We start from the raw sequence: 27,978 nt of genomic DNA, 5'->3' as shown, positions 1-27,978 counted from the left end.
TTGAATCCTGTTCTTCCTGCTCCCCAGTTCCGGTTTGTGCTTAAATCCTGCCAGTTCCCTTGGGTACACCCCAAAACTTCTCCCCCAAAAAGCTCACCCTCGGAAAACCTGGAGACACGAATTGGAGAGTCAGAAAGGGAAAGACAGTGGCCTGAAGTCACACAGCCAGGCAGGGACTGGTACTTCTGTGAACCTCAGCTCAGGGCCCAGTTCCATCTCATGGGACAGAAGTGTCCTCAGCCCCGGGGAAATTCCCCTACCCCCTCCATTTGCCCCACCCAGCAAGTCTGCCTGGACTGAGAAGGGACTGGCCAGAGCCAACCTCAGGCACAGCAGATGTCCTGGTACACGGAGAGAACGTGGCCTGCTCAACGCCACACAGTCAGGAAAGAGTAGGGCCAGAGCTGGGAGTCCCAGAGCCCAGGCTGCGGACCCCACGGCCATCCTGCCCTGGCGTGTGGACTGCACGAGCTAGAGTATGGAATACTCCTCCTGCAGGCCAGAGTGGGGCATCTTAGGACTCGGGCAGCCCCGAGTTCAAATCTAGCCATGTGATCTTGCGCAAGGGACTCCTTGGCTCCCAGATGTCCCCCTCAATGGTAACAGGGTTAATGGCATCTACCCGGTGGGGGGGATATGATGAAGGGTAAGTGAACCCACGTTAAGGTGAACATTCATTCATGCATGCCGTTAGGGTGAAGCCGTTAGCAGAGCCTATTAATGCTTAAGGTGGGGTCCACCCACTCAGCCCAGGCCGTAAAGTGAAGTCCACCCTCACCCCCCACATCTCGCCCCCGCTGGCTGAGCTGCCCTGTGGCCCCATCTGCTGAGTCACAGCACCAAAACCCTCTGTCACTCGGCTTGTGGATGGTGTGAAAGGGAGTCAACATAACCAATTAGAATATTCTCAACATCTCCTTGGTGTCTACTTACTACTTCTACAGAGACCGACTTCAAAAGCAGGATCCTTGGCCTCTTCTGCAGGAAATTCGGGAGCAAACCAGCCAGCTTCCCAAATCTTCCCACTAAGGAAGGCCCAGTGCTTGGACTAGTGGGAGGAACGGTGGGAGGCTCTTACCTCCTCCCCTGGGGAGGTGACTTCCTCCCCAGGAAGCACTGGGACCTCTGGCAAGGCCTGAATGATGGGCAAGGGTCACTCTTGACACAGACCTCTGTAGCTCTAGAAACAGGTTCTGTACATCTGATGCCTTTGTGTGCATAAGAAACTGCTGGAAAGACAGACAAGCTGGTCGCAGCAGTGACTTTGGAGAAGGGAAAGAAAAGGGGCCGGCAGGGAATTGTTACCATGCCTTTTGAAACTGTCAAACTTCTCATCATGTGAATGCACTGTGTATTTAGACAAAATTACAAATACAACAGAACCTAGGGTTCTGGGTGGAAGGATTAAAACCCCCAGCATCCCAAGTTGATACGACCCTTCTGTCTTCCCTGGGGATAACTGACAACGGGGCCAGAGAGCTGTCATTTCACCTTATGGGCCTCAGTGTCTCCTTGGGATCAAGACAGCTGTTGAAACCCATGTCATCATCTAACCCCCATTTGCTAGTCTCTAGGGATCAGCTCCAGGAGGGGGCACGAAACAGTCTATCACGGGAGCCACAGGCAGAGGGAGTGAGCTCCTAAAAGCCCAATGGTCCAGCCCGGTGAATGAGACTCTCAAGAACATCATCCAGGCAGCCCCCTAACTTTACAGATGGGGAAACTGAGGCACAGAGCTGGCAAGGCATGATGCCTAAATGATACCACCAAAAGCATGTCACCTGCCCATAGCCCAGAACCACTTGTCTCCAGACAGAGGCATCTGGGGGGCTTCATCTGTACTAAATTCGCCCCTGCACCCTCCAGAGGCTGTGTGGGCAAGTGGAGGGCCTGGCCTGGACACGGCCCTTTCCACAGCCCAGGGAAGCTAGAGGGCCAGCTGCACCAGGCCTGGTCAGGCCTTGCAGGCTGCGGTAGAGTCTGGTCTTTGTCCTAAGAGCCCCTGGGGAGCCACTGAAAGGTTTTAGGCTAGGAACTGATGTTATCTGATTTATGTTTCAGAAGATTGTTCTGGCTGCTGGGTGGGGAATGCACTGGATGGGCGAGGAAGGGAGCAGGAGACGGATGCAGAAGCCGATGTAGCCTGGACCAGATGCGGAGAAGTGGGAGAGCCGTGAACCGGTCCAAAGAAGGTGAGCTGATTGCAGATGGCAAAAGTATATTCCTCCTTGGGGAGTAAGTCCCCTATCCCTGGACATGTTTATACGGAGGCCAGGCCACACCATGACAGAGCTATTACAGCAGGGACTTGTTAAATTGAACCACAATGCCAAGATTCCAGGTCAACTCCTCCAGGAAGCCTTCCCTGACTTCCAAGGCTCGGTCAGCAGCTCCAGAGCATCCCATGTCACAGCACTAATTATCCTGGGTTATAATCACTGGTTTCCAGATTTCTATGTCCTTCTAAAACCAAGAGAGCAGGGGCTACTTTCCTCCTCTCTGGATTCCCAGTCCTCAGCAAAGAGGCTGGCATACAATAGGACCTCATATATTACTTCCCCTCCCTTTCTTTTCCTTCTCTCCCCTACACCTCCTGTCCCAGGTCTTTCATCTGGGTACCCCCAATGCCCAGCCCAGGTGCTGGCATACTATGGGTGCTCAGTAAACAGTTTTCTTTTTAAAAATAATTTTTTAAACGATTTTAAGTCACCTCCACACCCAAGGCAAGGCTTGAACCTACAACCTCGAGATCAAGAGTCGGACACTCCACCACTGAGCCAGCCAGGCGCCCCTCAGTAAATGATTCTTGAAAAGGATTGTCTCTCCAGCAGTAGGAGTTCAGTAAAGGTCTAGCCCCTTCCTCTCAAGGGCAGAGTCGACAACACCATCAGTAATGCTTCCTGAGTGCCTTCTTAGTCCACGACTGCCCTAAGCACTCGGGCAAGGACAGTGATGTTTATTTTGCAGACTGGCTAATGGAGGCCTAGAAGGGTGTGGGCATTTACTTGGGCTGCACAGGCTGTCAGACAGCAGAGTAGGGATTTGAACCCGGGCTGTCAGGTTCCAGGACCGAACTGTGTGGTCTCGTTCTGAAGGCCAAGTACTACACTGTCCCTGGCATGCGGCGGGTGCCGACACACGTCTATAGCGGACCTCAGAAGGCCACAGTCATACCCAGACCTGCTGCTCTGAGCGCTGTAGCACGATCCAGCTCTCTGCCCAGGCCTGGGTCTCCCTCCCACCCAAGTGGGCCAGGCCATCTCTGGGGGCTGCTGCCAGCCCGGGCCTGTCCAGGCCCCGCCGCCCACGCGGCTTTCCCTGAGCCGCCAGCAGGCCGGCAACGTGGCCTGCCCCGGGGGACTGAGCCCCGGCCGCCGGGCAGCCCAGACAAAGGCCGGCAGCGTGCCCGATCCCCTGGCACTCAGTCTGCTGCTGCCGCCTCCTCCACCTCCTCCTCTCTCCAGGGCCCGGGCTGGGGGCACTGGCAGAGGTTGTTTTCAAAAAGGAGGTGGAAGGAAGGATAAGGGACAGGACTGGGCAGCCCTGAGGGCAGAGGCTGGAACAGTTAGAACGTCGGGCAAAGAACAGGGCAGGCCCGCAGGCCTAAGCGGCCCAGAAATTAGGTGGCTGGGGGGCTGGCACCCCCCCACGGGCACCGAGCAGGTGCCAACTGCCGTTTGCTAAATAATGACCTCTCTGGGTACTGGGGACAGCGGGGGTGGGGGGCGTTGTTGATCCTTCCAGCCAGAGACGACGGGGCTTCAGACTTCCGCCCCAGAGAGCAGGTATCAAACTATGACTTCTCGCCCTAATTTAGCTCAGAGGAAATAGGGTCGGAGAGACAAAGCCACTTGCCTAAGGTCATAGAGTTGCAGGTGGGGCAAACATGAACCCCCACCCCGGTAAATGCGATTGCAACAGGCCACATGCTTCCCACTGCCCCTATGGTCTCTTGGCAAACAATTGATAACAAAAATAGAAACGACAGTGAACACTCATTGAGCATCTAATAGGGACCAGGCACTGTGGCTAGGATATTACCTACATTAAGTCATTTCATCCTCAGAACAACTCTAGGAGGTAAGAGCTATTGTTATGCCCATTTTAAAGATGAAGAAAATGAGGCCCAGCAAGGTAGAGTACCATGATCAAGGTCAAGCAGCAAGTGCATGGTAGAGTGGGGTTTCAGCCTGCAAATTAAACTACTGTTCCATCCCGAATGGATGGACAGACAGATGGACGGACAGAGTAGCTCATGGAGGTGAGCTCTGCTCTGTGTGCACCGGGCCCGCAGCTGGGCACCTAGTAGGCGCTTGGCTTGCAGTCGCCATGACAACCCCAGCCTTTCTCCTGCAGTCCCTGTGGAAGGGGACTCGTGTCCCCAGCAGGGCTGAGCTCAGGGCCGCGGGCCCTGTGCCCGGGCTGCTGGGGCGGCCGAGCTCCCTCGCCGAGCCGAGCTGCTGCATGACGGATGTGCCCGCCGCCGCGGGGAGCCCAGGGTAGAGCAGTTGCCTGGAAACAGGCTGCTCTGGCGGCCCACACTCAGACCTTTGTCACCATCTCAAGGACCTTTTATTCCTCCTCCTTTCTCGCTGGAGCCAGACCGGGCACACAGGTGAGAAGCTGCAGCCAACACCACCCGCAGCCCCAGGCACAGGGGACATGTTGGGGGGGGCGGTGGGGGCGGCAGTGGCCTCAGGTGGGAGAGAGGGAGGCAGATGCGGGAGAGACGGGGGGGGGGGGGGGGGGGGGGGGGAGCCCGTGGCGGGGGAGATGGGGCTCCGCGGGCGGCCCAGCCGGGGCTTGGAACAATCCTGACGCCAGGATGTTTCTCTCACCGGCTTTATTTCTCCCAGCTTCTCTGACAAAAAATGAGCCTTCGTCCTTTTTCTTATGGCGCAGTACTGGAAACCTCAGCTTCTGGAGCTGAGGGAGGGGCCCAAAGAGACCTGGGCAGAGCTGGGCCTCTGGGGGGAGGGGAGGCCAGGGCAGGGGGACAGGTGTAGTGCCCCCCAAAGAGCACGTGCTAATTGGCCCTTAAGCTGGTGGGCCCTGAGAGGGGATTAACGGGGCCCCAGGGAACTGGCTGGGGACCGAGCCACACCCAGCCAAGGCCCTGCTTGGGAACGGGGTGTGGAGGGGCTAAAAGAAAGTCCTGTGGGGCCAGGCAGGGCTCAAGTCCCAGCCCTGCCCCTTTGGCGGGTCATTTCGCTGTGGCTCAGTTTCCTTCTCCATGGGGTGGGGGGGCTGCCTACTAGGGCAGCCGTGAGAATAAGACATATAAAGCATGCGTACCAAACACCGGCATTGAGTGAGTGCCCAAAGAAAGATCCCATGCGCCTTGAGTGAGTCGCCTTGGGGTGCCCAGCCCCAGGTGGGTCACAGGGACGATCTCGGTGTCCCCCAAGTGCTCCAGGAGGCAGGTGGTCTACGGCCTTCTCACTGGACACACACAGGTGCTGGGGCTCCAAGAGGGGATGGGGTTTGCCCAGGGGGGACCCCCCAGGAGGGTCAGACACCAAGCTGACACCGTCAGGTTTCCAGATGGCAGAACCGCTGTCTCAACCACCACAGGCCTCAGCTAATGGGGCTGCAGCCAGACTTTAGGAAAATCAGATCTCCAGTGGCTGCCCCAAAACTTCCTTGGCTCTCCAGTGCCCAGATAGAATCCAGGCTTCTCTGCTGGGCCTTAGAGGCCTCAGCAGTACAGCCCTGCTCGCCCCAGCGCTGAGCAGTACTTTGTGCCTTTACCAGCCCAACCCTTCTGCTTGGGATGCCCACCCTCTGCTTAGCTCCAAGATGAGCCGAGCCTTGGCTCCAAGACTGACTCTTCCAGAAAGCCGTACCAACCCGGCATTTCCCACACCAAGCCAGGGGCACCTTCTCCCGTGCCCTGAGACACTCTGTTCACCAACAACCCCACCCCCTACCCCATAGTTGCAGGACATCTCCTCTCTGGAGTCCCAGGCCTAGGGGGGAGGTTTGGGGGGCTGTACCTGGCCTGGCATCCGAGACCCTACAGGCAGGTGCCATCTCCCAAGCCCTGCTCCACCTCAACCTGCCACAGCTCCCTGGTCACTGCCTTTGTCCTGGGCAGCACACCTCATGGTCTTGCCCCCTGAGCAGAGGACTCCTTGGTGCTCTGCTCCCGCGCTCACTCCCACCCCACCACGCCGCCTTTCCCTGTCCCACGGGGTCCAGTTCAGACCCACGCCCATCAGGAACCTTTTCCTGACTCCCCCAAACCGCATGCAGCCCTTCTTCGGCTTTTCTTGCCTCCCTTCTGTGTGTTCCTGAGGCAGGAGGGATGGAGGGAGAGAGGGAAAGGAGGCAGGGGGAGGAACGAAGAAAAGGGGGAAGCAGAGAGAGGGGAAGGAGCTTTACCTTTAGTATCAGGTCTACGGGCCCAAGACTGGGCACAGGACCACGCAGTATCTCAATTATTTCATTCCTTCACTTAGAGGCAAGCAAAAGGAAGCTCGCAGCTCAGGGAGATTAAGCCTCTCGATCACTAAGGGCCCAAGGCCTAGCTGGGCTTCTCCTGCTGCCCAGGACATTAAGGTGGCACTACAAGGTCCCCAGGGGTCGCCACCAGGCTGACATTCCTTGCATTCTCCCACTGAAGCCAGCACGTACCCCAGGCAATGGCAGTGGTGACGAGCAGAGCAGTGGTAACACTACCCGCTGATAATAGACACCGCTTAGGTGTTGGGCTTCAAACCCACATGGTCCTTCAGTTAAAGACAAGGAGCCTGCGGCACAGAGAAGCAAAGCAACTTACCCAAGGTCACACAGCTAAAAACGCTCTGAACCTCGTGACTGAAAGGCCCCTGATGTTCCAGAGCCCAGGACATGGCAGGGTCTCCCAGCTGAGCCGGCACCAGCGGCAGGCAGCTGCAGCCCCAATTCTGGCCACCAGGCCCCGAGCCCGTCCCCAGTGGCCACCCGCTAATTAGCCAGGCGGCTTCTGCTTGCTCAGTGGCTGCTGTGCATAATTCTCCTAGGAAAGGCCGAGCTTGCAGGAGCAGGAAAGGTAATTGCTAATTTGCACGAGAGGAGACAAAGGGGACAAAGGCACCCGTGGCTGCCCCGCACAGCCTGAGCTGGTCTCACATTCATGACCTGGGGCTACCCACCGACCACCACTCACCACCCACCATGACAGGCTCTCTGGATGCGTCTGTCCACAGAACACATCCAGACAGCCCCCGGCCAGTCCGGGTCATGGGGCCAAGCCCCGGGAAGAGCAGAAGAGAGCATGTACGTGCCTCCCCCCAACCCCCAGCCTCTTTTCTAGCTCAGTGATTCCAGAACGAGTGACCCCTGTAGGGGTTCCGTCACTCTCTGGGCACCCTGTCCTGCTGCCCACCAAGCCTTCCAGCAGCTTGAGGGGGATACTGCGCTCAGCCCCATTTCCAGGCGAGAAAACCAATGCCCTGGGCGCAGGCAGCCAGGACCCGCACTGCTCTGCGCTCTAGGCTGAGACTTTCCGGTCCCCATCTCACATTTTGCCGAAGAACCCGAGGGCTAGAGGCTATGTTACATCAAGAGTACGGGCTTTGGAGTCTCAGCTCTGCCCTCATGGCCTGTGAGCTTCAGGATATCACCTCAGGACAGGCCTCAGTTTCTTTGTCTAGAAAATGGGCCTAGAAACCCCTGAGTTGTGTGGGCACTAAGGAAAGGCACTGGGGCCTTAGAGGTGCTCACCATAGCTGGGCTCCCTGACCGCGCCTTCCCAGGGTCACGCGGTATGCCAGGGGCTGGGGCAGGGTGGGGCTCGAACCCGCGTCCTGGACCCCAGGTGACAAGGGAGGAGGCCACAACAACTGAGGACCAGAGCCTGATGGGTTGGGTCTGCTGTCAAGGGCTAGGCGGCCAGCCTGTGGCCAGAAAGGTGGGTGGGGAAAGAAGGGGGCCCCTACACAGAGCCTGCCTGCCGGTGCCCTGCTGGGCTGTGACCCACTCCCTAGGAGGACCGATGGGGCTGGAGCTAGGTCAGGCAGACCCGGTCCCAACCCTGGCCCTCCCGTGCCAGCAGGGCATGCACTCTCCTTGGCTCAACTTCCTCATTCATGATGCTCCCCAACCCCAACCAGAGCTGTCCTGAGGGTCAGGGGCTGATCAGGATGGGTAAGGCGCCAGGGCGGGCTCGGGGAGACCAGTCTGGGGACCCAGCCCTCCCTGCCCAGCAAGGCCAGACACCGGATGGACAAACAGGCCAAGTGGACAATCACATGAGCTCAGACCTCTTCCTCTTCTTGAGGACCCCAGACTCCGCCTGCCTGTGGCCTGAGCTTCCCCACGCTTTGGGCCTTTCAACATCCTTACAACAGACCTCCTGACCCACCAAGCCAGGCCTTACAAAACCTGCTCCGGGACCACAAATCTCAAAGTTACTACTATTTCATGGTGTCAGTGATATGCATTCACGTGTCTGTGCGCGCTCATGGAGGGTGGGGGCGGCAGGTTCTGGACAATCTCCACTCCCCCAGATCCCCAGGGTACCCCAAGCTAGGAGGCCCACATCTTAGCCTTCTAGTGGCCCTGCCGCACTCACTCACTCTCTCAAGTCACTCACTCTCTCCAGGCCTCAGTTTACCCCTTTGTAAGTTGGGGCTATTATTTCTGCCCCCCCCCTTCCTCATGGAGTTCTTAGAAGATTCAAGTAATGTGATAGATTCCAACAACTGTGAAAATAGTTCAAAGTCATATAAATGTTAAGTGCTGGTTTTAAACACTTACTGAGCTCCTCCTACAGGCAGGCACAGAGCTGGGCACTTAAACAATGCGTTCTGGCATGTTACCTGAATCCCACCCCATCACCCCTATCAGACAAGCATTACATCTCCATTCTGTAGATGAGGACACTTGCCTAAGATCCTGTAGCCAGAAAGTGCTGGGGCCAGGATTTGAACCCAGGACCACCTGAGAGTCAGCCACATGGAGTAAGGAGTGAAGACAATGGTGTACTCTGTTCCAAGCCCCATGGGCCTTAAAATCCACCCTCCAGGTTGAACAAATAGGTATAAGGGGCCCTTCGGGCATCACTAACTCTCACTGGGATTGGCTGTGAGGGCTCAGAGTAATTTTGTTCTGGGTCCTAAGGTCCTGAGAAATAAACTGTGGTCTTTTGGTTCCCAAATACAAGGTGTGGGGGAAGCTGTGGACACTGGTTTCCTTGCTGTTCCTTAAACCCACTGGGCATACTCCTGCCTCAGGGCCTTTGCACTTAGAGTTTCCTCTACCTGGAATGCTTTTCCCCCAGATACCTGCATAACTTGTTCCCATACCTCCTTCAAGGCTTTGCTTAAAATGTCACCTACTCAGTGAGGCCCTTTCTGACACCCTGATTAAAATTCCAATACCTCCCTCCCCAGCACCTCTGATTCCCCTAACTCTGCTTGATTTTTCTCTAGAGCACTTAGCAGCATCTGACAAGCTGGGGCACTCTCCTCGTTTATTATGTAGTGTCAGCCCCCACCCCAATGTAGGCTCTCTGAGAGCAGAGATTTCCATCTGTGTCTCCAAAGCACAGCACAGCGCCTGGCAGAGCGGCCGCTCCAGAGATATTTGGACAACAGAGTAACACAGGCTCAGAGAGGGACAGCACTGGGCCCAGGCCACACAGGGAGCACAGAAGTGGTACTTCTGTGCCCAGGCTACCTTCTCCCAGTGCTCATCTTCTGTCTCCTCACTTTTGACATGGGATTGGCTCAGATTTGCTCACACTGGGATGCAGAGGCATGGGAGTCAGCCTGGAGTGGCAGAAGAAAAGCCCCTCCCCTGGGGCTTATGTAGCAGAAGCAGCAAGGCGGGTATGTACAGTGTGTCCATCCAGGAGCCCCAGGCTCCCTCCCTGCCCCTCCCCATCTCAGGTCCCAGGTGCAGAACCCAGAATAGAACCTTCGTTTCCTTCTTGTCTCCTGATTTGTGGAATGGAGTCTCCACCTGGAAACTTCAACTTCTACGGTGAAGGTCCGGTTCCTTGCCTCTCCGGTGGCCTCTCTGGGGGACAGTTCTCCCTTGTGCCAGATGAGGTGCTAGGGGCAAAGGAACGAGGGCACCATTTGCTTAAACTTGCTGGAGCCAAGCCAGATCTTAAGCCCCACTCAGGAAAGTCAGGCTCAAGCACCTTCACCTGGACTGGATCCAGTGCTAGGAGCTGGGTGCTGGGTCCAGGTCCAGGGAGCTGGCTGCGGCTAAGGGAGGGAGCTGCCTGCTGGAAGTGGCAGGTGGCCACAGCTGGGGGCACCTGCTGGTCAGCCAGCCTGCCTGGTCTTGCATCTGGGTGTCGTCGCCCTTGGTTCTCAGTGGGCCCCAGGCGAGTTGCATAAGCCCTGTGCCTCATGGGGCTGTTTCAGGAGCCCAGCGTGCGAACACACAGGGAGCCCTGGGAGCAGGCCGGCGCCTGGGGACACTCGATACAGACGCGCCAACACACCTGCAAGCACACGGTCCCCTTATCCTCATCACAATTCTCCCCACTGTCACCACAACCTCACCGTCCCCAGCATCACCAGAGCTGCCACCGTCCCTCGGTCCTACAGCATCCAGGCCCCAGGATGCAGCCAGAGCTCTGGCAGGACAGAAGCCAGGTCTGTGGGGGCTCGCCGCTGTACCCCAGAAGGCTCTCCCCAGGTTGGTGAATGAATACGTGAGCGAACGAATGCATGGACGGTGAACTGGCTTTTAGAATGAAGAGAATGGCTTTTAGAATTAGAGAACGAAGCAGCTGACGCAAGAAGGAGGAGACAGACCCAGTCTTCAGCCCCTCTCCGGGGCCCCCGCCTTCTTTCCGTAGCTTCTGCTCCCACGTGGGCTACTGTCCACCCCTGGGCCTGAGCCCCCAGTCTCCACTCGGCACACACCAGACCAGTTTCAGCTCGCTAAACGCCTCCCTCCCCATGGTCCCCTGCTCTGCCATACTCAATATCTCCCGCTGCCTGACATCTGGCTTTCCGGGGCCCCATTAAGGGACTGGCCACCGAGCTACGTCTCCTACCCCAGACCTCTGTACAGACCAGCATCTCTTCCCCTCTTCCCACAGCTGTGTCTCTGCCTCACCTGGGCTTCTCAGCATAGCCAGGAGCGAGCCCAAATATCTCTGTGACCACCTGCCGACCCTGTCAGCCTCCTCTGGCTCTGGTGCAGTCCTGGACGGGACCCTGACCGTTGAGCCGGCCCTCAGATCAGCCCCCCAACAGCCCTGTCCTTCCATTCTGCAGAGGAGGAAACGGAGGCACAAGAAGGAGAATTAAAATGTTTGAGACGCTTGTTTAAAGAACATTTACGGAGTGCTGATGGGGCACTGGGTGCTAAAAACACAGCAGTGAGCAAGACAGCCACCATCCCTGTCCTCGTGGAGCCCAAGAGGAACATGCACACAGATACAGCATGAGTAGGACGGTAACAAAGGCTCTGGGTGGCTCAGTCGGTTGAGCGCTGACTCCTGATTTCAGCTCAGGTCCTGATCTCAGGGTGATGAGATCCATCTGCACTGGGCTCCACGCTCAGCAGGGAGTCTGCTGGACTAGCTCCCCCGCTGCCCCTCCTCCCTCGTGCTCTCTTTCTAATAAATAAATAAATAAATAAATCTTTAAAAAAAAAAAAAAAACAGTCTCTAGGGGCGCCTGGGTGGCTCAGTCTATGAAGCTCAGGTCCTTCGGCTCAGGTCATGATCCCGGGGTCCTGGGATGGAGTCCCGTATCGGGCTCCCTACTCATGGGGTATTTGCCTTTCCCTGCCACTCCCCCTGCTTGTGCTCTCTCCGTCAAATAAATAAATAAAAGCTTAAAAAACAAACAAATGAGTGAATAAAATAATTAATTAATTAAAAGGCTCCAAAGTTAGGGGAAAGGGCTGAAAACACGGGGTCAAAGACCACTTTGAAAAGGCAGTGCGGGGGGGGGGGGGGGGGGCGCCTGGGTGGCTCAGGTTACAATCTCAGGGTCCTGGGATCGAGGCACATCGGGCTCTCTGCTCGGCAGGGAGCCTGCTTCCCTTCCTCTCTCTCTGCCTGCCTCTCTGCCTGCTTGTGATCTCTCTCTGTCAAATAAATAAATAAAATCTTTAAAAAAAAAAAAAAGTAAAGGCAGTCAGGGGGCACCTGGGTGGCTCAGTTGGTTAAGCGTCTGCCTTTGGCTCAGGCCATGATCTTGGGGTTCTGGGATGGAGCCGTGCTTGGGACTCCCTGCTCAGCAGGGAATCTGCTTCTCTCTGTCCCTCTGCCCCTCCTCCCTGCTTGTTCTCTCTCTCTCAAACAAATAAATAAATAAATAAAATCTTTTTAGAAAGAAGGAAAGAAAGGGGTGCCTTTGTGGCTCAGTTAATTAAACAACTGCCTTCGGCTCGGGTCATGATCTTGGGGTCCTGGGATCGGTCCCCAGTGGTCTTTCTGCTCAGCGGAGAGCGTGCTTTTCCCCGTTACTTTCCCTCTGTTGTCTCTCTCAAATAAATAAATAAAATCCTTAAAAAAGAAAAAGAAAGAAAGAAAAGGCAGTCAGGAAGGGCCTCCCTGAGGAGGTGACATTGTAGCAGGGCCCAGTGAGGGTTGGGGGAGCAGCCTGGACGACAGTGCTGCTGAAGGTAGTGAGCGGAGTCCAGAAGCTGGAGACGGGGGCCAGAGCGGGGCCTTGTGGGCCTTGGTGCTTTTCGCTCAGAGGCTGATGGGGACCCACAACGAGGTTTAGGGCAGAGAGAGAACAAGGTCAGGTTTGCCTTTTTAATACAGCAGTTTGGCTACTGTGTGAAGAGGGAGAAAGTAGGAGGAAGGACAATGAGCTTTCCCTGGAAGAGGAGGTGACAAAAACTGGGGTGGCGGGTAGAAAAGGCCCAGCGCTCCCCACACCCCTCAGAGCTTACTTCCCCGGGGAAAGGGGGACCCAGGGGAGCCACACATGGGGGTCCGCAGAGCCAGCTTGGGCACACCACGCAGAAGCAACCCTATTAATTTCAGTAAGCCTGGCACAACAGGGACAGGGTCCTGGCTGCCAAAGCCGACCAGTTGGATGGCACGTCGGGCCCCAGGCTGTCCCCAGCACCCCCCAGGGCCATGCATCTACCTGAGGTTCCCAGCTCTGGGAGGGCGAAGATCAAGTCCATCCTGTTCACCCCTCCCAGCACGTAGTAGGTGCTTAGTAAATCCCAGTGGTATGCCTGCACAGGACCTGATACAAAGCAGGTGCCAACGCGTTGGCTGAATAAGTCCAAGAATGAATGGATGGCCCACAGCCCTGCGAGGTTTGCCGGGCATTCTCAGATTAGTCTGGGGGCCTTAAAATAATCGCAGCTGCTGCGGATCACAGCTTCACCATGAGCCAGGCCCCCAGCTCAGCCTCTTATGCTGCATCCTACAAGCCCCCACAGCAGGTTCTACTATGCCCATTTTATAGAAGAGGAAACTGAGGCCCAGGGAGGTTAATTAACTTCCCCCAAGGTCACTTAGCTACTAAGCAGCAGAGCTAGGATTTGAACCCAGGGCTGTGTACCTCCTAAGCTGGGATCTTATAAATGGCAGCAGTCTCTTAGCTGTAAGATCCCCTGAGGGCAGGGACCTGCACGTGGGGTCCCCCACAAACAACCCTAATACTCTGTCACTCTTGCAATGTCATCTTGGCCCCTCACCACCGCCTGGGCCACCATCCTGATAAGGAAACCAAGGCTAGGAGCCGGGAACTTTTTCAGTAACGGCAGGGCTGAGAAGGTTCAGAAGTAGCAGAGGAGGGCTTCGAGGTCCCCCCTTCACAGCCTGGACAAGGGCTGTCTCCACGCTCATCTCACCCCTCCTGTCTCCGCGGCCACTTCACGTCCCCAGCACAGCAGTGGGGGATCGAGTCCCCGTACCTTCAGCCCTGGACAAGGCAGTGGTTAATCCTTGAGGGCCAGTCAACGTCAGAAATCCCCCATCGGGGGCCTGGTCTGAAGATCCAGGGCCGCTGGGCTGAACTCTCACCTCTGCTTCTTGCCTCAACCGACAGAACCCCAGAAAACCAAGCTTCAGGCCCCGCAAGGGACTTAAACACCCCGCTGGGTGTTTAAATCTCACAGACAGGGTGCATGGGCACGCACAGCCAGCAGAAAGCCCAGCAAAGCGGCAGCCATGGCAGCGACCATCACAGCGACCATACCTGCCTGTGGAGCACTCAGCCCCGGGCTCGCCTCTGCTGGGAGCGAGGCCACAATCCAGAGAAACAGGCCCTAATACCACCCCCGGTTTAGATGTAGAAACTCAGACACGGAGATGTGGAGTAAGCTGTCCAAGTCTGCAAGTACACAGGGCATTCAGGATTCAAAGCCAGGCAGCCCAGCTCAGAGCCAAGGGTATCCGGCCTGACACCTAAGGGACTGGACCTCCCCTAGGTGGAGGGGGACAGGGTGGGCTGGTCACTGTTCACCTGCTTGCTGGCTGCTGTTTTGTTGCTGTTGCTTGAAGTCTTGTATGTGCATTACCTTGAAAAACAAACTTCTCTTGGGCTCCTTTGTCCACCCTTTCCCCCTTCCAGGGAGCTCCCAGCCCCTCATCTCCCACTTCTTGGCTCATTTCCTTATAAGAGCTGCCCCCCCGCGCCGGTCAGGTCCTCTCCAGTCCTCATGGTACCCTCTCCTTGCCTTGACGCCCCTCAGTGCCAACCAGATTAGGCACCGGCCACCTGCTTCCTCCTGGGGCTGCTGGCGGCCAGCAGCTGGCTGTGACCTTGACGGTGAGCTCTGCCCTGCCTCGTGCCAGTGGGCGCGGGGCTTCCCCTGCCTCAGCTGGAGTGCAGTATGCTGGCTGTCCCCACTGGCTGTGAGGCCCCACACCACCACGTGGCCCTCCCTGAACCAAAGAATCCCTTGGTGACCCCGAGGGTCAACCAACCCTCCCCGTAGATCCCGTCTGCACCTTAGTAGTGCGTCCCAGGGTCCGCACACTCTGCAGGAGAGACTCATGCCCGTCTCTCCATGCCGGGAAGAAGAACGTATGGGCCAAGGGTGTGTGGTACCAAAGGGGACCCCAGGATCTGACACCTGCTGTCGGGAGGATGGGGGCTAGAGGGAGCCAAGGACATGACACTTCCCACTGCACAGGCCCAAGTCCCTGCTCTGCCTCGTATCAGCTGTGTGGCCTCGGGCATGTTAACCAACCTCTCCGAGCCTTGACATCCTTGTCAGCAAAACGAGGATTGCAAAGATAGCTGAGTTCGGACCATCGTACGGAGTCACGGACATAGAGTGCTTGGCGGTGTCCAGGTTTTCATAAGTAACCCCCAAATACCTGCTGGGTCATGACTGTCACTGGTTTTGCTCAGTAGCAGGCAGTCGCTGCTTACTTTATGGACTTCAGATTATCCCACAACCCTACAAGGGTGCGGAGAGGACTCTCCCCATTTTACAGATGTGGAAGTGGAGGTTCAGAGAGGAGGTGGAGAGGTATCCGAGATCCCACAGCTGGATGGTAAGGCAGGATTTAAATGCAGGGCTCTCTGGCCCAGGAAGCATGCCCACTCTTAGCCCCAAAATGGGCAGCCTGGCCCTGGGCAGCCCACTGCCCCCCCTCCCTGAGCGCCAACTTCTGACTGGAGCAGTGGGATTTCTATCCTCTACTTCCCACCGGCTTCAGCTCACGGTGCCTTCCCTCTGCCCCAGCTTCTGTCAGGGTCTTCTCTCATCCAGACCTGGGGCTGGGGGTCTGCCCATCCCCGGGGGCAAGCCAGCTGACCACCCCTCCTGTTGGAAGTCTCCCCTTCCAGTTTCCCTGCACATGCTCCTGCTGCCCTCACTCCGTTCCAGCTCTGGCCACTGGCGCTCCTGCCCCTCTCCGCATCCCCCGGCCCCTTCCCAGGCCCCAGATCGGAGGCCCAACTGCCATCTGCCATGCTAGGGGCACAAGAGACAAAAGCTCCTGGTTTCTGGGCCAACCACCTGATGTGGAACCTCTCTTCACCTTCCCACAGCAGCCCTGTGAGATGCGTGATACCACTGGCCCCATTTTATAGAGGAGGAAACTGAGGCTCCAAGAGGGGAAGCGACTTGTTTTAAGGTCATCGGGCTAGTGAGTCACAGTGCTCTGCTCGAACCTGGGGCTGGTCTGTGCTCCGGAGCCCAGCCTGGTGGCACTGCTCCACACGGCCTCATCACAGACTCGAGGGTTACTGGTTCAATCCCAACCAGAATCGTCATTCTAGCCCCCTTTCATGGAAGGCTTCACAAAGCCCACACCCTGCTACGGCTGCCACCATACCATACCAAGTAGTTTAGAAGTCAGATGTCTGTGAACCACAGCTGGCATTGCCCCCATTTTATGGATGAGACAACTGAGGCTCAAAGAGGGGAACTGACTTGCCCAAGACTGCACAGCAATAAATGGCAGAGCCTGGACTCAGCCTCTGCCTCCACTGGCTGGAGGCATCCCTCCTCTGACATCCCCCATTCAACATAAACCCTTTTGTCCCCAGCCGGCTTCTGTCCCAGCTCCAGATCTCCCAGAGAAGCCCCATCCCCCATGGGACTTCCCAGGAGGAACTCTCTGAGCTGGACCCCCTTTCTTTCCCCCTTGGCCCAGGCTTTTCTGTCGCCCCACAAAGTGCTTCTTAGCCTTGGGAGGATGACGGCTATCTGGTTTGGGGATCTTTGCAGTGGAGAGAGGGGTCAGCAACCTCTCCTCTGAGGCCTGCCTGTCAGGCTTGACTTCAGGGCATCTTCCCAGCTACCCCACAGGGTGTGGGTTACCACCACTGACACACAAGGGGTTCAGGGATCAGAGCAGGCAAGCCATTTGCCCAGAACCAGAAGCTGGTGGCAGAACTGGGGTCCAAATGCAGGCCTGTGGTTGGCCATATTACTCTCCTGTCTTCCCTAGTTTCGCTCTACCAAAAGTGACAAGCCACTATTGAAGCATTTCACAGGATTCTCTCTCTTGGTTTTCCCATCAAACCTGCTGGGGAGGAATAATCAGCAGACCCATTTTTCCGATGAAGAAACTGAGCCACGAAGTGCTGACACAGCTAGGCGCTTACATAGGCTGTACCTTGGTTTGCTAACCTGTAGAATGGGGTCATAACAGCCTCCTCCCAGGGTGGCTGAGGGCTGCACAGGATCGTGGAAGCCAAGGGCTCGTGGGGACACGCCCTCAGGCCGCTCGGAGATCAGGCCTGAGTGCACTTTTCTCCACCCGCCGGCATCCAGTCAGGGCCTGGCCTGCCAAAGGAAGGGCCCCATGTCTCCTTGAACATTTCCTCAGCCCAGGGATGCCGGGATGCCGAGAAAACGATGAGTCATCCGCCCAAGCATAGGCCTCCCAGGAGCCTGCAGTCGGGTCCCAGACGGGGCGCGGAAGGTTCCAAGCTGGGGAGGGGGCCCCGTGGGCACAATGACTCCCAAGCGTGCCCCACGGAGCCCAGAGTCACCACAGGCCCCTACTGCCACATGCTACCGGCCTTAAGGCCAGCTCTTAGACTCCGCCCACAGGCCCCTGCCCCTGTCCCCCAGATCTGTACAGCTGTCCACGTTCCTGGTGTCCTAACCTCCCCTCCTTCCACCCAAGAGAACTGGGCCAACCCTGATCCTTGAACACCATTCTCCCCCCTCCTCCTGTCACCTACGCCCAGTTCCCTGTCCTATGAGGGAAGCAGCCCATCTTCTTCCTCCCAGGCTAGCCTTCTCTCTCTGCACCTCGCAATTCCCTTACCTTCTGTCTCACCTTTATGGACTACGTCTTTCTCTTGCCCAGTAGTCTAGGGTTCATTCTAGAACCCAAATCTGACCTTCTCTCCCTCCACTAAAAAACCCTCCTGTGGACTCCTTGCTTTCCCTTATGATGACACAAGGAAATAAGGACACACTAGTTCCTCTGCCTGGCTTTCCAGATCCTTCTCTTCCCTCTGGCCCCAAGCGATTTCACCAGCTCATCCTCTCAGGACCGCACAGTGGTTTTCAAGCTGATTTACCCATCCCCACCCCATCTGAAATGTTCTGCAGAACATGCTTCCTCGGGAAAGTGGCCCCAGTCACCATCACACAGAGTCTGCGCTAACCTGTGAAAACCTGTCCCACCTCCGAGCTCCTGCTCACATTCCCACCCCCTGGAATGAGATTCCCCATGCTTTGCTCTTGCTGAAAAATTTGGCTGGGCTCTCAAGGTCCAGCTCAAATGTCGTCTTCCTGAGGACTCCCTGGACACAGTTGGGCAGGAGGAATGGTCCAGTCCCAGACCCTGGGACCCGTGAGGCCCTCCAAGTACAGAAGTGGATGGGCAGTTCTCAGACTCTAGCTCTGAGGCATCTGCTGCCCCCCACAGTGGGGAGTCCCTTCAGGGCAGCAGCTAGTCTCTGTCCTGTGGACACAGCAATGAACAAAACAAACTGTTTTGCCTTGGCAGAGACCACCATCTGATGGGGAGACAGGTACCAAACTTATAAACTAAAACCAATCCATAATGTCAGGGGTTAGTAAGAGCTAGAGAAAAAAATTAAATAGAAGGGGGGGTGGTGAGAAGAGTCCAAGGGACTTAAAATGGTCCTGACTGGGTGATCCAGGAGGACTTCTGTGAGACGGTGACATTTGAGCAAAGACCCAAAAGAGGAGAAGAACCAGCCATGTAGAGATCTAGGGAAACAGCCTGGGGAAACAGCCAGTGCAAGGGCCCTGGGGCAGAGTTGTGTTTGGTAGTTTTTAGAATAGCAAAGAGGTCAGTGTGGCTGAGACCAAGTGGGCAAGGGGAGAGTGGAGTGGGTGAAGCAACAGGCAGCTGGGGCAGATCGTACCTGACTGTGGAGGCTTCAAAAAAGACCAGCTCTTGCCTTGAGTGAGACAGGAGTCTTGGAGGGTTCTGAGCAGAGGCAGGGGAGAATCTGGTTTGTCTTTTGCAGTTTTCTCTGGAGTGTGGGTTGGAAGGGATTACAGGGGAGCCAGAGTGGGCACAGTGGCGTGGCTGGAGGGGGTGGAGGTGGTGAGAAGGTGAAATCTGAGATGTATTTTCAAGGTTAAAACAACAGTATCTGCACACAGTTGTTTGGGGACGAGGAGTTATAAGAGAACCATTAACATGACTCCCAGGTGTGGCTGAGCAGGGACAGGACGGGGCTGCCGGGACGGGGATGGGGGAGAGCAAATGAGGGGCGAGTCACCTGCCTGTTCGCACCCAGCTCTGGTGCTCTCTGGGACCTTGAGCAAGTCTCCGCCATTCTCAGTCTTAGTTTACCCCCTTCCTGGCTGGCCTAGAGGACCTGAGGGAGTGGATGATTTTGTGGGAGAGAACAGGTCCCACCTCCCAGCTGCTCTGTCTCCGCACCCCTGCAGCCTGCCCAGGTCGGGTTGGGGTCTGGAGCTGCAGGTGAAGTGAAGGGGAAAGACGGGGCGGGGGTGGTGGTGGTTGGGGCATCTGTCTCCCACCAGGCTGGGTCTTAGGCAGGTAAAGGGCTGCCTTGAGCTCTGAGAAGCTTTTGTGGGGTGTCCCAGATGAGGGGACCCCCTAGGCCTGGGGTGGGGAGGTGCAGAGAGCTAAGGCACCCGTGGGTCCCACCTCCACGCCCTGCGGCTGAGAGGGTCAGCCAGCCACGGAACCCAAGCCTGGCCACTTCCTCACTGTGGGACTCGGGCGGGTTCCCTGGTCTCCCTGAGGCCAAGTCCTCATCCACCACACAGAATCCAGGGCGATTAAATGAAATAAAGTCTGGTGTGTGGCAGGGGCTAGAAAACACAGTGGACGGGCTCAGACCCTTGACCAGGGAAGGCTGTCATTACAGTGGCCTAACTGTATTCCAAGATCCTGGAGCCCAGAACTCGAGTTCCTGGCCAGAGACTGGAGCAGGGGTGGGGATGGGGGGTTAGAAGGGAGAAGGCCTCCAGGATGCCCATCCTACTACCTTTCTACCTGCTGGACTCCTACAGGCCTTGGCAGAGTCCCTTGCTTCGACCCTCTAGCGCCCCTCCTGGACCTCCAGGACCTGACACAGCACAAGGAAGGGATTCAGAGGCAGGAGGGACCCAAAGAGCAGTCCTGTGTAATAAGCAGGGAAACTGAGGCTCAGAGCAGGACAGAGAGACCCTGAGTTTCTAAGTCCCCAGCTCTGGAGGCTCGTGTCACACCTATGCCCTCACTGAGCCCCCTCTGGTGTTCTGCGCAATTCAGTGCAACACCACCCAGCCCCTAATGGCACTGGGGACACACAAATGACTCCGACACAATCTCTAGGGAACCAGTAGTTTCTGCCCACTAGCTACGTGACAGGGACTTGGCTGCATGCTTTCTTTCCACGGGCCCATTTAATACCCACCATGGCTCTCATCGCCAACCCCATTCTCTGGATCAGGAGACTGAGGCTCAGTGAGAACACAGAGCAGCTAACATTTCCTAGGACTTACACGTTCTTCAGGCTCTACATTGCTTAATGTCTTAATCTTCACACCAATGCTATGAGGGAGACAGAATGATCAGCTACATTTTACAGATGAGCCAACTAAGGTCAAACTGGTGAAAGGGCAGAGCTGGTATTTGAGCCCAGGGCCCCGCAGCTAGAGACCCCAAGCCCTTCCCCACCCCCACCGTGTGTCAGGGCCGGCCAGGGGCAGGGAGTGGACTCAGGAGTCCTCGTTCTGATGAGTTGCCCATTGTGACAGGCCCTCGCCCAGCTCTCTTCTGCTCCCTGTCCTGTTTAGGGACCCAGGGTCCAGACCTGGCTTTGATACAAGTCAGGAGACAGAACCCTACTTCATGGGGATAAGACCTTTTTACAGGCACAGGCACACGGTGGGTGACTCAGAAGCGGTCACTGTGGTGATACTTGGAGAAAAGCAGGAAACATTCAGGAAGTGACAGTGGAGCTCTTCCAGCTTGCCAAGCGTCCTGGTGATGGGGCTTCAAGCCCATTTTCCAGATGAGGAAAGTAAGACCCTGAAAGGTCAGGCAGGATACTTGCCCGAGGTCACATGGCAAGGAAGTGGTGGAGTTGGGCTCTGTCGGTTAGGACCCCCTCACTTCAAGTTCAGAGCCCTCTCTTCCAGAAGGGCACGCCCCCCACGCCCCACCCCCGCCATGGTGCTTGGCTTCGGGGGCTCAGTAAGGTGCCTCAGAGGGCAGGGAGCAGAGGAGGAGGAAGAGGAGGAAGGCTGGAAACAAGGAGGTGCCTTGGATATTGTCATGGGGATGGGGACAGGGATAGACACAGCACTGCTTCTCATACTCACTCCCTCCCTGCCACGTCCTTCCCGCAGCGATAGAGGCTCTGGGGGGCAGCTCGGACTGGGGTGGCAGCTTGGGCCGCCTCTGTGATGACGAAGGACACCCCTGCCAGCCCTGCACTGCCAGACTGCTGGGATTTCTTCAAGAGGATCTGGAACATGTGTGCCTGCACACACTCACGCTCGTGGTCTTGCCAATGCCCACGCCCCAGGTGCTTGCACATCTGCCAGCACAGACGCCCGCAGTCACACACGTCCACCGGCCTGTAGTCTCCCTTTCACCTGTACACATGCGCGTGCACACATGCACGGCCCCAGGCACACAAGCATCCCCAGCCCGCACATGGACAAGACATGCACACTCACACCCACACAGTCACACTGATGCACGCGCGTGCACACACACACACACACACACACACAGCCTCCTTGTGCACACACATGCTCTAGCCCATGGGCACACACGCTCTTGCATGATACTCCATCAACCCCACAATCTCTAAAGCTGGAGAAGCCCAAGCTTGCCTGAGGCTGGGTCAGGCTCTGGACCTTTGTCCCTGGTGGGCAGCCAAAAATTGCCCACCACCCCCCTTAGTCTTCCCCACAGCATTTTTAGGGTCCTGGATGGGCCTCCTGTCTTTCAGACACCCCAGGACAAGAAGGCAGTCTTGGGGGCTGTGCCAGGTTTTACCCAAGGAAGAAGATATGTTGTCCCCACGCCCAGCGAAGAGTGACCTAGGATATGGAGGGGAGGCCCCGGGAAGACAGAGCCTAATCCTCCAGCATCACCCAGGCTCTGAAACACAGCCCCTAGAGTGCCCAAGACTGCATTCACCCAAATCACTGAGGCTTAATTGACAAAACAGCCCACTTCTGCCACTCAGGAGAAATCCAAATGGGGCCCCTGCCAGATGTCATTGTCAGGCTTCTCCTCAAAAGTCCCCCGGGGACAATGGAGGTCTCCCTTCTTCTCACCCCTTACCCGTCCTCGCAAGCCCCAGTTAAGTCCCCAGATGCCTCATGTGGAGCCAGTCCTGTCTCCAGCACCGGTCTGTGATCCTAGACATCCTAAGCTGAGGGATTCTTGTAAACTAATTCAGACTAAGGTGTAATAGACTGAAAGATTGTCACGAAGGACCTAAGCTTTCCAAGGGATCGGGCCACGATACCCCTCAAATGGGGTCAAAATGGAGATGTGTACTAGCAGTAGCCAAGCTCACGGCCTGCCCCTGTCAGCAGTGAGGCCTAGCACCGCACCTTGCTAAGCCTCAGTTTACTCATCTGGAGGGGAGCGCAAATAGCAGCATTGACCTCTAGGGGATGGCGAGAATCTGACGAGTCGATGTGTGTCAGCCCCTCGGTACTGGGACAGGCACAGGGTAGGTGACTCAGAAGCTGTCACTGTGGTGATAACTTGGAGAAAAGCAGGAAACATTGAGGAACTCAAGCGAAGGTCACAGCATACATTACACCGGGCTAAGTCAGAGGCCGTTTCCCGCCCAGACCAGTGGCCGCAGGTGCCAAAGGTTTTACACAAAAGCTCTGGGGAGAAAGAGCGAAGACTGAGAAAATGCTCTCCGCTAAATGAACGTTGTCTGCAAACTGGGAAAAGACCACCATTAGTCAATTTGGCCAGAGGAACACCTGGGGTCCGGCTCGCAAAAGCCTAATGTCGACAGTGGGGTTTGGCAAGCTGGCGTTTCCCCTCGGGGAATGGGGCTCTAATGGGGGGATTCACAGCCTGTGATGCGCCCACGACGCCCACAGTGGAGCACAGAAATCCGTATTCCAGTCCTGGCTTCCTGCCAACGGAAAGCACCTCTCTCGAGGCCTCGGTCTTCCCACCCGGAAGATGGTCGATTTGAGCAGAGAACATCTATCTCCACGGAGGTCCTGGGACTTGACAGATGGCCCGGGGCCCCGCCCCAGCCATAACCTGTGGCCCTTGCAGGCCCCGGAGGGGACAGCCCCACTCAAAGAGACCAGAGGAAAAGGAAAGAGGTTGGTTCACTTTGTGGCCGACGCTGGAGCGGAATCCGAGGGTCTTGCCTCCAAGCCACTTGCTTCCCCTGCGTGGCATCGCACGGAGGCCAGAGCAGGCCAAACACAAGAAATAATAAATCCTAACCAGGCTTTGCCCAGTCAGGAGGCCCCGGCTGGCTCTTGTCATAAAAAGATCTTATCCCCATGAGCACCCCATGCCGCGGGTGAAGGACTCCGCCCTCCTCCCCTCAGCCCTCAGCCCTCCGCCTCCACTTCTATTTCCTGTGACAACCTGCAGACTGGAGACCAACTTGCCTCTCCCCCACGCCCAGGCTCCGCTCGACCCCCGCCCCGCCCCCGCCCGGGCCCCAGCTGCAGGAGGCCCCGGCAGAGTGTAATTCCCCGCGCCCTCCTCTCCGCCCTGGGCCCGTCCGGACAGATTAAGCCTTTGTCACACACACCCAGAAAAGCACAGGGCCAGATGGGACGGGACAAGTGGTGTCAGATCATCGACCCGCGGCCGGCGGCCGGGACTAGGGAAGGGCCCAACCACAGCACCGCATATGGCTGTGGGAGGAGGCAAGGGGGCCCGGGGAGGGGGCAGCCAGAGAACAACATGGAAGAGAGATGACACACCATGGCCACCCTTGGGACGGCAAACCGAGCGGGGACCCTGGTTCAGCCGCTGGATATGACCCAACACCCACAGCCCCTCTTCCCTGAAATCTTTTTTTTTTTTTTTTTTTTTTTTTTTTTGCTGCTTGCCCTCCCTTGGGGGCTCCGAGGGCTTTATCACATCCTTAGCTAGGCACGCCTCCCCCACCAGCTGGGTGCCCGGGAGCAGGCAGGGTCCCACCAGCCCCAGTGCCCCACACCCAACACAAGGCCTATGGGGGCCGAGCAAGTGTCTGGGACAAAGATTTACAGCCTGATGACCTTCACGAAAACCCACCCAGGACAAAACTACAGGATGTCTCCCAACTGCCACCAGAGGCAATGGCAACTTTGTGTGTGTGTGTGTGTGTGTGCACACGCGCACGCACACACACAAACAGGGGGATGTCCTTTGCACCTTTCAAAGACGGTCCCATTCAGCCCCTCCCAGGAAGAGGCCATGACTGGCCCAGAATTCCCAGCAGGATTTGTTCCTCTTAGATCAGTGGAAAGAAAAATGGAAATATAAAAATAATTACTGAGCCCCAGGAAGGTGCTTGGAGATGGGGGTAGCAGGACTCGGGGCAGCTCCTGTGGCTGGCTCCAGTCAGCTGGGCGGGCGAGTGGCAGGTAACTAACGGGCTCTCTGGGGACCAGCAGGCCAGGCAGGAAGGCATGGGGAGCCAGAGGAGCAGGCTGTTGAAGGAGGGCACATCTGCTCTGTTGTGTTTGTCGTCCTCCTGGCAGCCTGGGCAGGGAGACCTGGGTCCCCTTTCTCTGCCTCCCAGGCAGGTGGTCCCTTGGGGAAGGCTTATTATTGGTCTGGGAGCCAGGGTGGAGGCTGGTGGGGGCCCTGATGTCAGGGACAGGTGAGGCAGGTCAGGAGGAGCCTCAGTAAGGATCTGAAGGGACTGGTTAGGCTGGGAGGAGCTGGAGCCCAGGCCTAGCACCCAATTTCTGCATGTGGCCTGGATGGGTATGTGTGTGTGTGTGTGTGTGTGTGTGTGTGTGTGTGTGTGTGTGTGAATGCTCATGCTTGCTCTGCCTTGACAGCAGCGTTGCTAAGAAGGTAAAGGGACGGCCCATGATGCCTACTCCCTAGGGGACAGATGGACCCACACAGAACCCGTGAGCCAGCTGCCAAAACTGAGGGTCACCGGCCTCTCAACTTCAGTACAGGGTACAGTGGGGGATCCTGCTTCCTGCTATGGGGAAGGTGAACCAAGACTCTCAGCTCCCTGGGGAGGGATAACCAGGCTGGGGTAGGAGGTGCTAGCTGGCTTGGATGGCAGAGGACACTGACCCAGGGGAGGGGGCACTGACCCAGGGGAGGGGGCACAGACCCAGTCAACCACCTGGTGGGTCACTGACCTCAAAAAAAAAACCCCAAAAAACAAAACCCACACTTAGACTGGGGACACTAGCCCAAGATGGGGGGAACCCAAGGGGGTATGGAACTGTTAGGGTGGGGAAGACTGACCTAAGCTGGGAAGAGGCAATGGCCCTTACTCCCCGTATGGGCAAGCGGGCACTGATTTGGGCTGGGGGAGGGGTCCCTGACTCAATCAGGGGAGGGGACAATGACCCACACTCCCCGGCTTGGGGGGAGAGTACTGATTGGGGCTGGGGAGGGGGGTCCCTGACTCGCGCGGGGTGAGCCACTGCTCCAGCCTCACCCTCCGGGAATTCGGCCCCGGCGCACCCCTTGGCCCGGCCCCATGCTTCGGGTCCGGCCGGAGGCGGCAGCGGCGCAGATGGGCTGCTGGCGGCCGCAGCGGCCGCGGCGCGGTTATCAGCGCTCCTCGCAGATGGGCCGCCCGCCCTCCGCGCTCACGGCTCCCCACTCCCCGCGGCCTGCAGCCCCGTCCCCTAGGCGCGGGGGGGAGGCGCCTCCGGATCCGCTCCCTGGCTCCAGCCTCCCTCCCTCGCGGCCCCCTCACCCCGCGGGCCCGGGCCCGGGCGGCCGCCGGAGGGGGAGGGGGAGGGGACAAGTGCACTTTTCGTAACGACCGAATCAATTGTGTGTGAAGAGCCCGCTCCGGCCGGGGACGGGGCTGAGCGCGGGGCGGGCGGGCCGGACGGGGGAGGAGCACGGAGGGGGGAGCGGGGGAGCGAGGGAGGGAGGGAGGCCGGCGCGGGGCGGCCCGGCTCGCTCGCTCGGGCCGGGCGAGGCCGGGGAGGGAGCGAGGGGGGCAGGGAGGGAGGCCGGCCGGGCCGGGCCGGGCCGGGGGCTGAACGCACTAATGGAGGGTCTCCGCGACGGAAAGTTCAAAGCTCAGCAGCGCCCCGGGAGCAGTCGCCCCCCCCAGCCCCCACCCGCTGCAGAACAATGAGGTCCCGGCGGGGGAGCCGCGGGGCCCGCGCCGCACGCCCTCTCCAGGGCGCCCCGGGCCGGAGGGGACGCCCCCGCCCGGCCGCCCGCCTCCTCCCTCGCGGCGGCTGCGGTTCCCCGCCCCCTCCCCCACGCCACCCCGCCCGGACCGGGCCGGCCCCGGGGACGGGGGAGGGGAGGGGATGGATAGGTCAGGCCGCCCCCGTCCCGGGGAGGGGGGAGCTAGGGGCCCGGGGGGCGGAGGGGGCGCCCCACCCACCCGCGCGAGGCTGCTCCTGCGCCAGGCTGCGGCTCGGGCCGCCCCTCCCCGGGCCAGCCCCGGGTGGGGTCGGGGAGACAGTGCCGGGGCGGGCCCCCTCCCCTGGCGCTGGGGAGCCGAGTGGACTCCCCGTCCCGTAGCGGCCCCTGCCCCCCCTCCCGCGGCACCACCCTCCACACACATACACACACACACGGACACACACACACACACGGACACACACACACATACACACACACACACACACCGCCCAGCCGGCCCGGGGGCGGGAGCGCGAGGCGCCCGGGACAGGCAGCCCCGGGGCGGGCGGGGGGGAGGCTCAGGCTTCGGAGCAGCCGCCTGCTGGCTGGGGGAGGGGACGGGAGGACGGAACATGCTGGGGTGAGCTACCCGGGACAGCCCGCCCGGCACGGCCACGGCCCGGGCAGCGGCGCAGAGGGGGGCAGGGACGCCCCGAACCCGGAGCGCTGTCTGGGCGGGCCGGGGCGGGCGGGTGAGCAGGGACGCGTGCGCCCCGGGCGGGCCAGACCCACGGACAACCTCAGGGACACACGTTCGGACATACATCCACACCCCCACACCCCCACACCCCGCCCCCGCCCGCCCCGAGCCCCGCGGCGGGACCGGCCCGCGGCCGCCGCGCGCGCACTCACCGAGCCCGTCTTGACCGGCACATACACCACTTGGCCCATCTTGGGTTCCCGGCCGCTGCCCAGGCGGAAGCCCTTGGAGCGCACCCAGAACTGGAACTTGCCTTTCTCGCCGGCCGCCGGGCCGCTGCCCGCGCCGGTCCCGCCGCCGCCCTGCAGGACCTCGGCGATCCGCTGGTATTTGCTGCGTGTCACCGTCTTGGTTTTGGCCGAGTCGCCGTAGGTGCGCAGGCACCAGTCCCGGAACTGGCGGCCCAGCTCCGAGTCCCCGGGGCTGCGCTCGCGCTCCCAGCCCCCGCGCAGCAGCAGCGTCGGCTTCGGCATCCTCCCGCCGCGCCCGGCGCCCGGGGGGGCGGGCCGCCCGCCGGGCCGCCCGGTGCCGGGACTGGGCTGGGCTGGGCCGGGCCGGGGCGCGCCGCGGCCCGAGCTGTCCCGCGGTGTGGCTCCGGCGCGGCTGCTTGATGGGCACGGGCGGCGGCCGGACGCGCGGGGCTGCGGCGCGCTCTGTCCTGCTCGGGCGGCGGCAGCGGCGGCGTTGGCGGCGGCGGCTCCGGCTCGCCTCCTGCTCCGCCTCCTCCTCCCCCCCGGCCGGGATGCGGGAGCGATGGAGGCAGCTCCGGGCCCGGAGGTGCAGAGGGGGCGGGCCGCCCCGCGGGCGGCCGGGGGAGGCGGGAGGCGGGGAGCGGCTCCGGGCGCGGGGAGCGAGACCGAGCCTGGGCGCGGGCGGCGGCGGCGGCGGCTGTCAGCTCGCGCGGCTCATCCTGCTCCTGCTCAGGCTCCCGCTGCCGCTGCTCTTCCTCCTCCTCCTCCTCCTCCTCCCGCGCCCGCCTCCACCACGCCGCGGGATCCCACCTGTTAGAGCGTCGCAGCCTTCGCCGCTGTCCCCCCCCCTCCCCGCTCCCGCGCCCGCCCGCGGGACCCAGACCCCGCCCCGGGCCGGCCCC

At 58.9% G+C, this 27,978-nt stretch overlaps 1 protein-coding gene across 1 annotated transcript in view; it reads right to left on the bottom strand.

Moving 5' to 3' along the window:
- NOL4L (nucleolar protein 4 like) overlaps positions 1-27,373 on the bottom strand; it is a 131,171-nt gene extending 103,798 nt beyond the window's left edge. The window contains exon 1 of the mRNA XM_044263252.1: positions 27,038-27,373. Coding sequence (XP_044119187.1) covers positions 27,038-27,358 — 321 coding nt within the window. The 5' untranslated portion in view covers positions 27,359-27,373. The remainder of the gene's footprint in view (positions 1-27,037) is intronic.
- Between the last annotated feature and the right edge of the window lie 605 nt (positions 27,374-27,978).

Source organism: Neovison vison, chromosome 8 (genome assembly GCF_020171115.1).
Source record: "Neovison vison isolate M4711 chromosome 8, ASM_NN_V1, whole genome shotgun sequence".
In the NCBI taxonomy this organism is placed as follows: domain Eukaryota; kingdom Metazoa; phylum Chordata; class Mammalia; order Carnivora; family Mustelidae; genus Neogale; species Neogale vison.
This window is presented reverse-complemented; position numbering and strand designations above follow the sequence as displayed.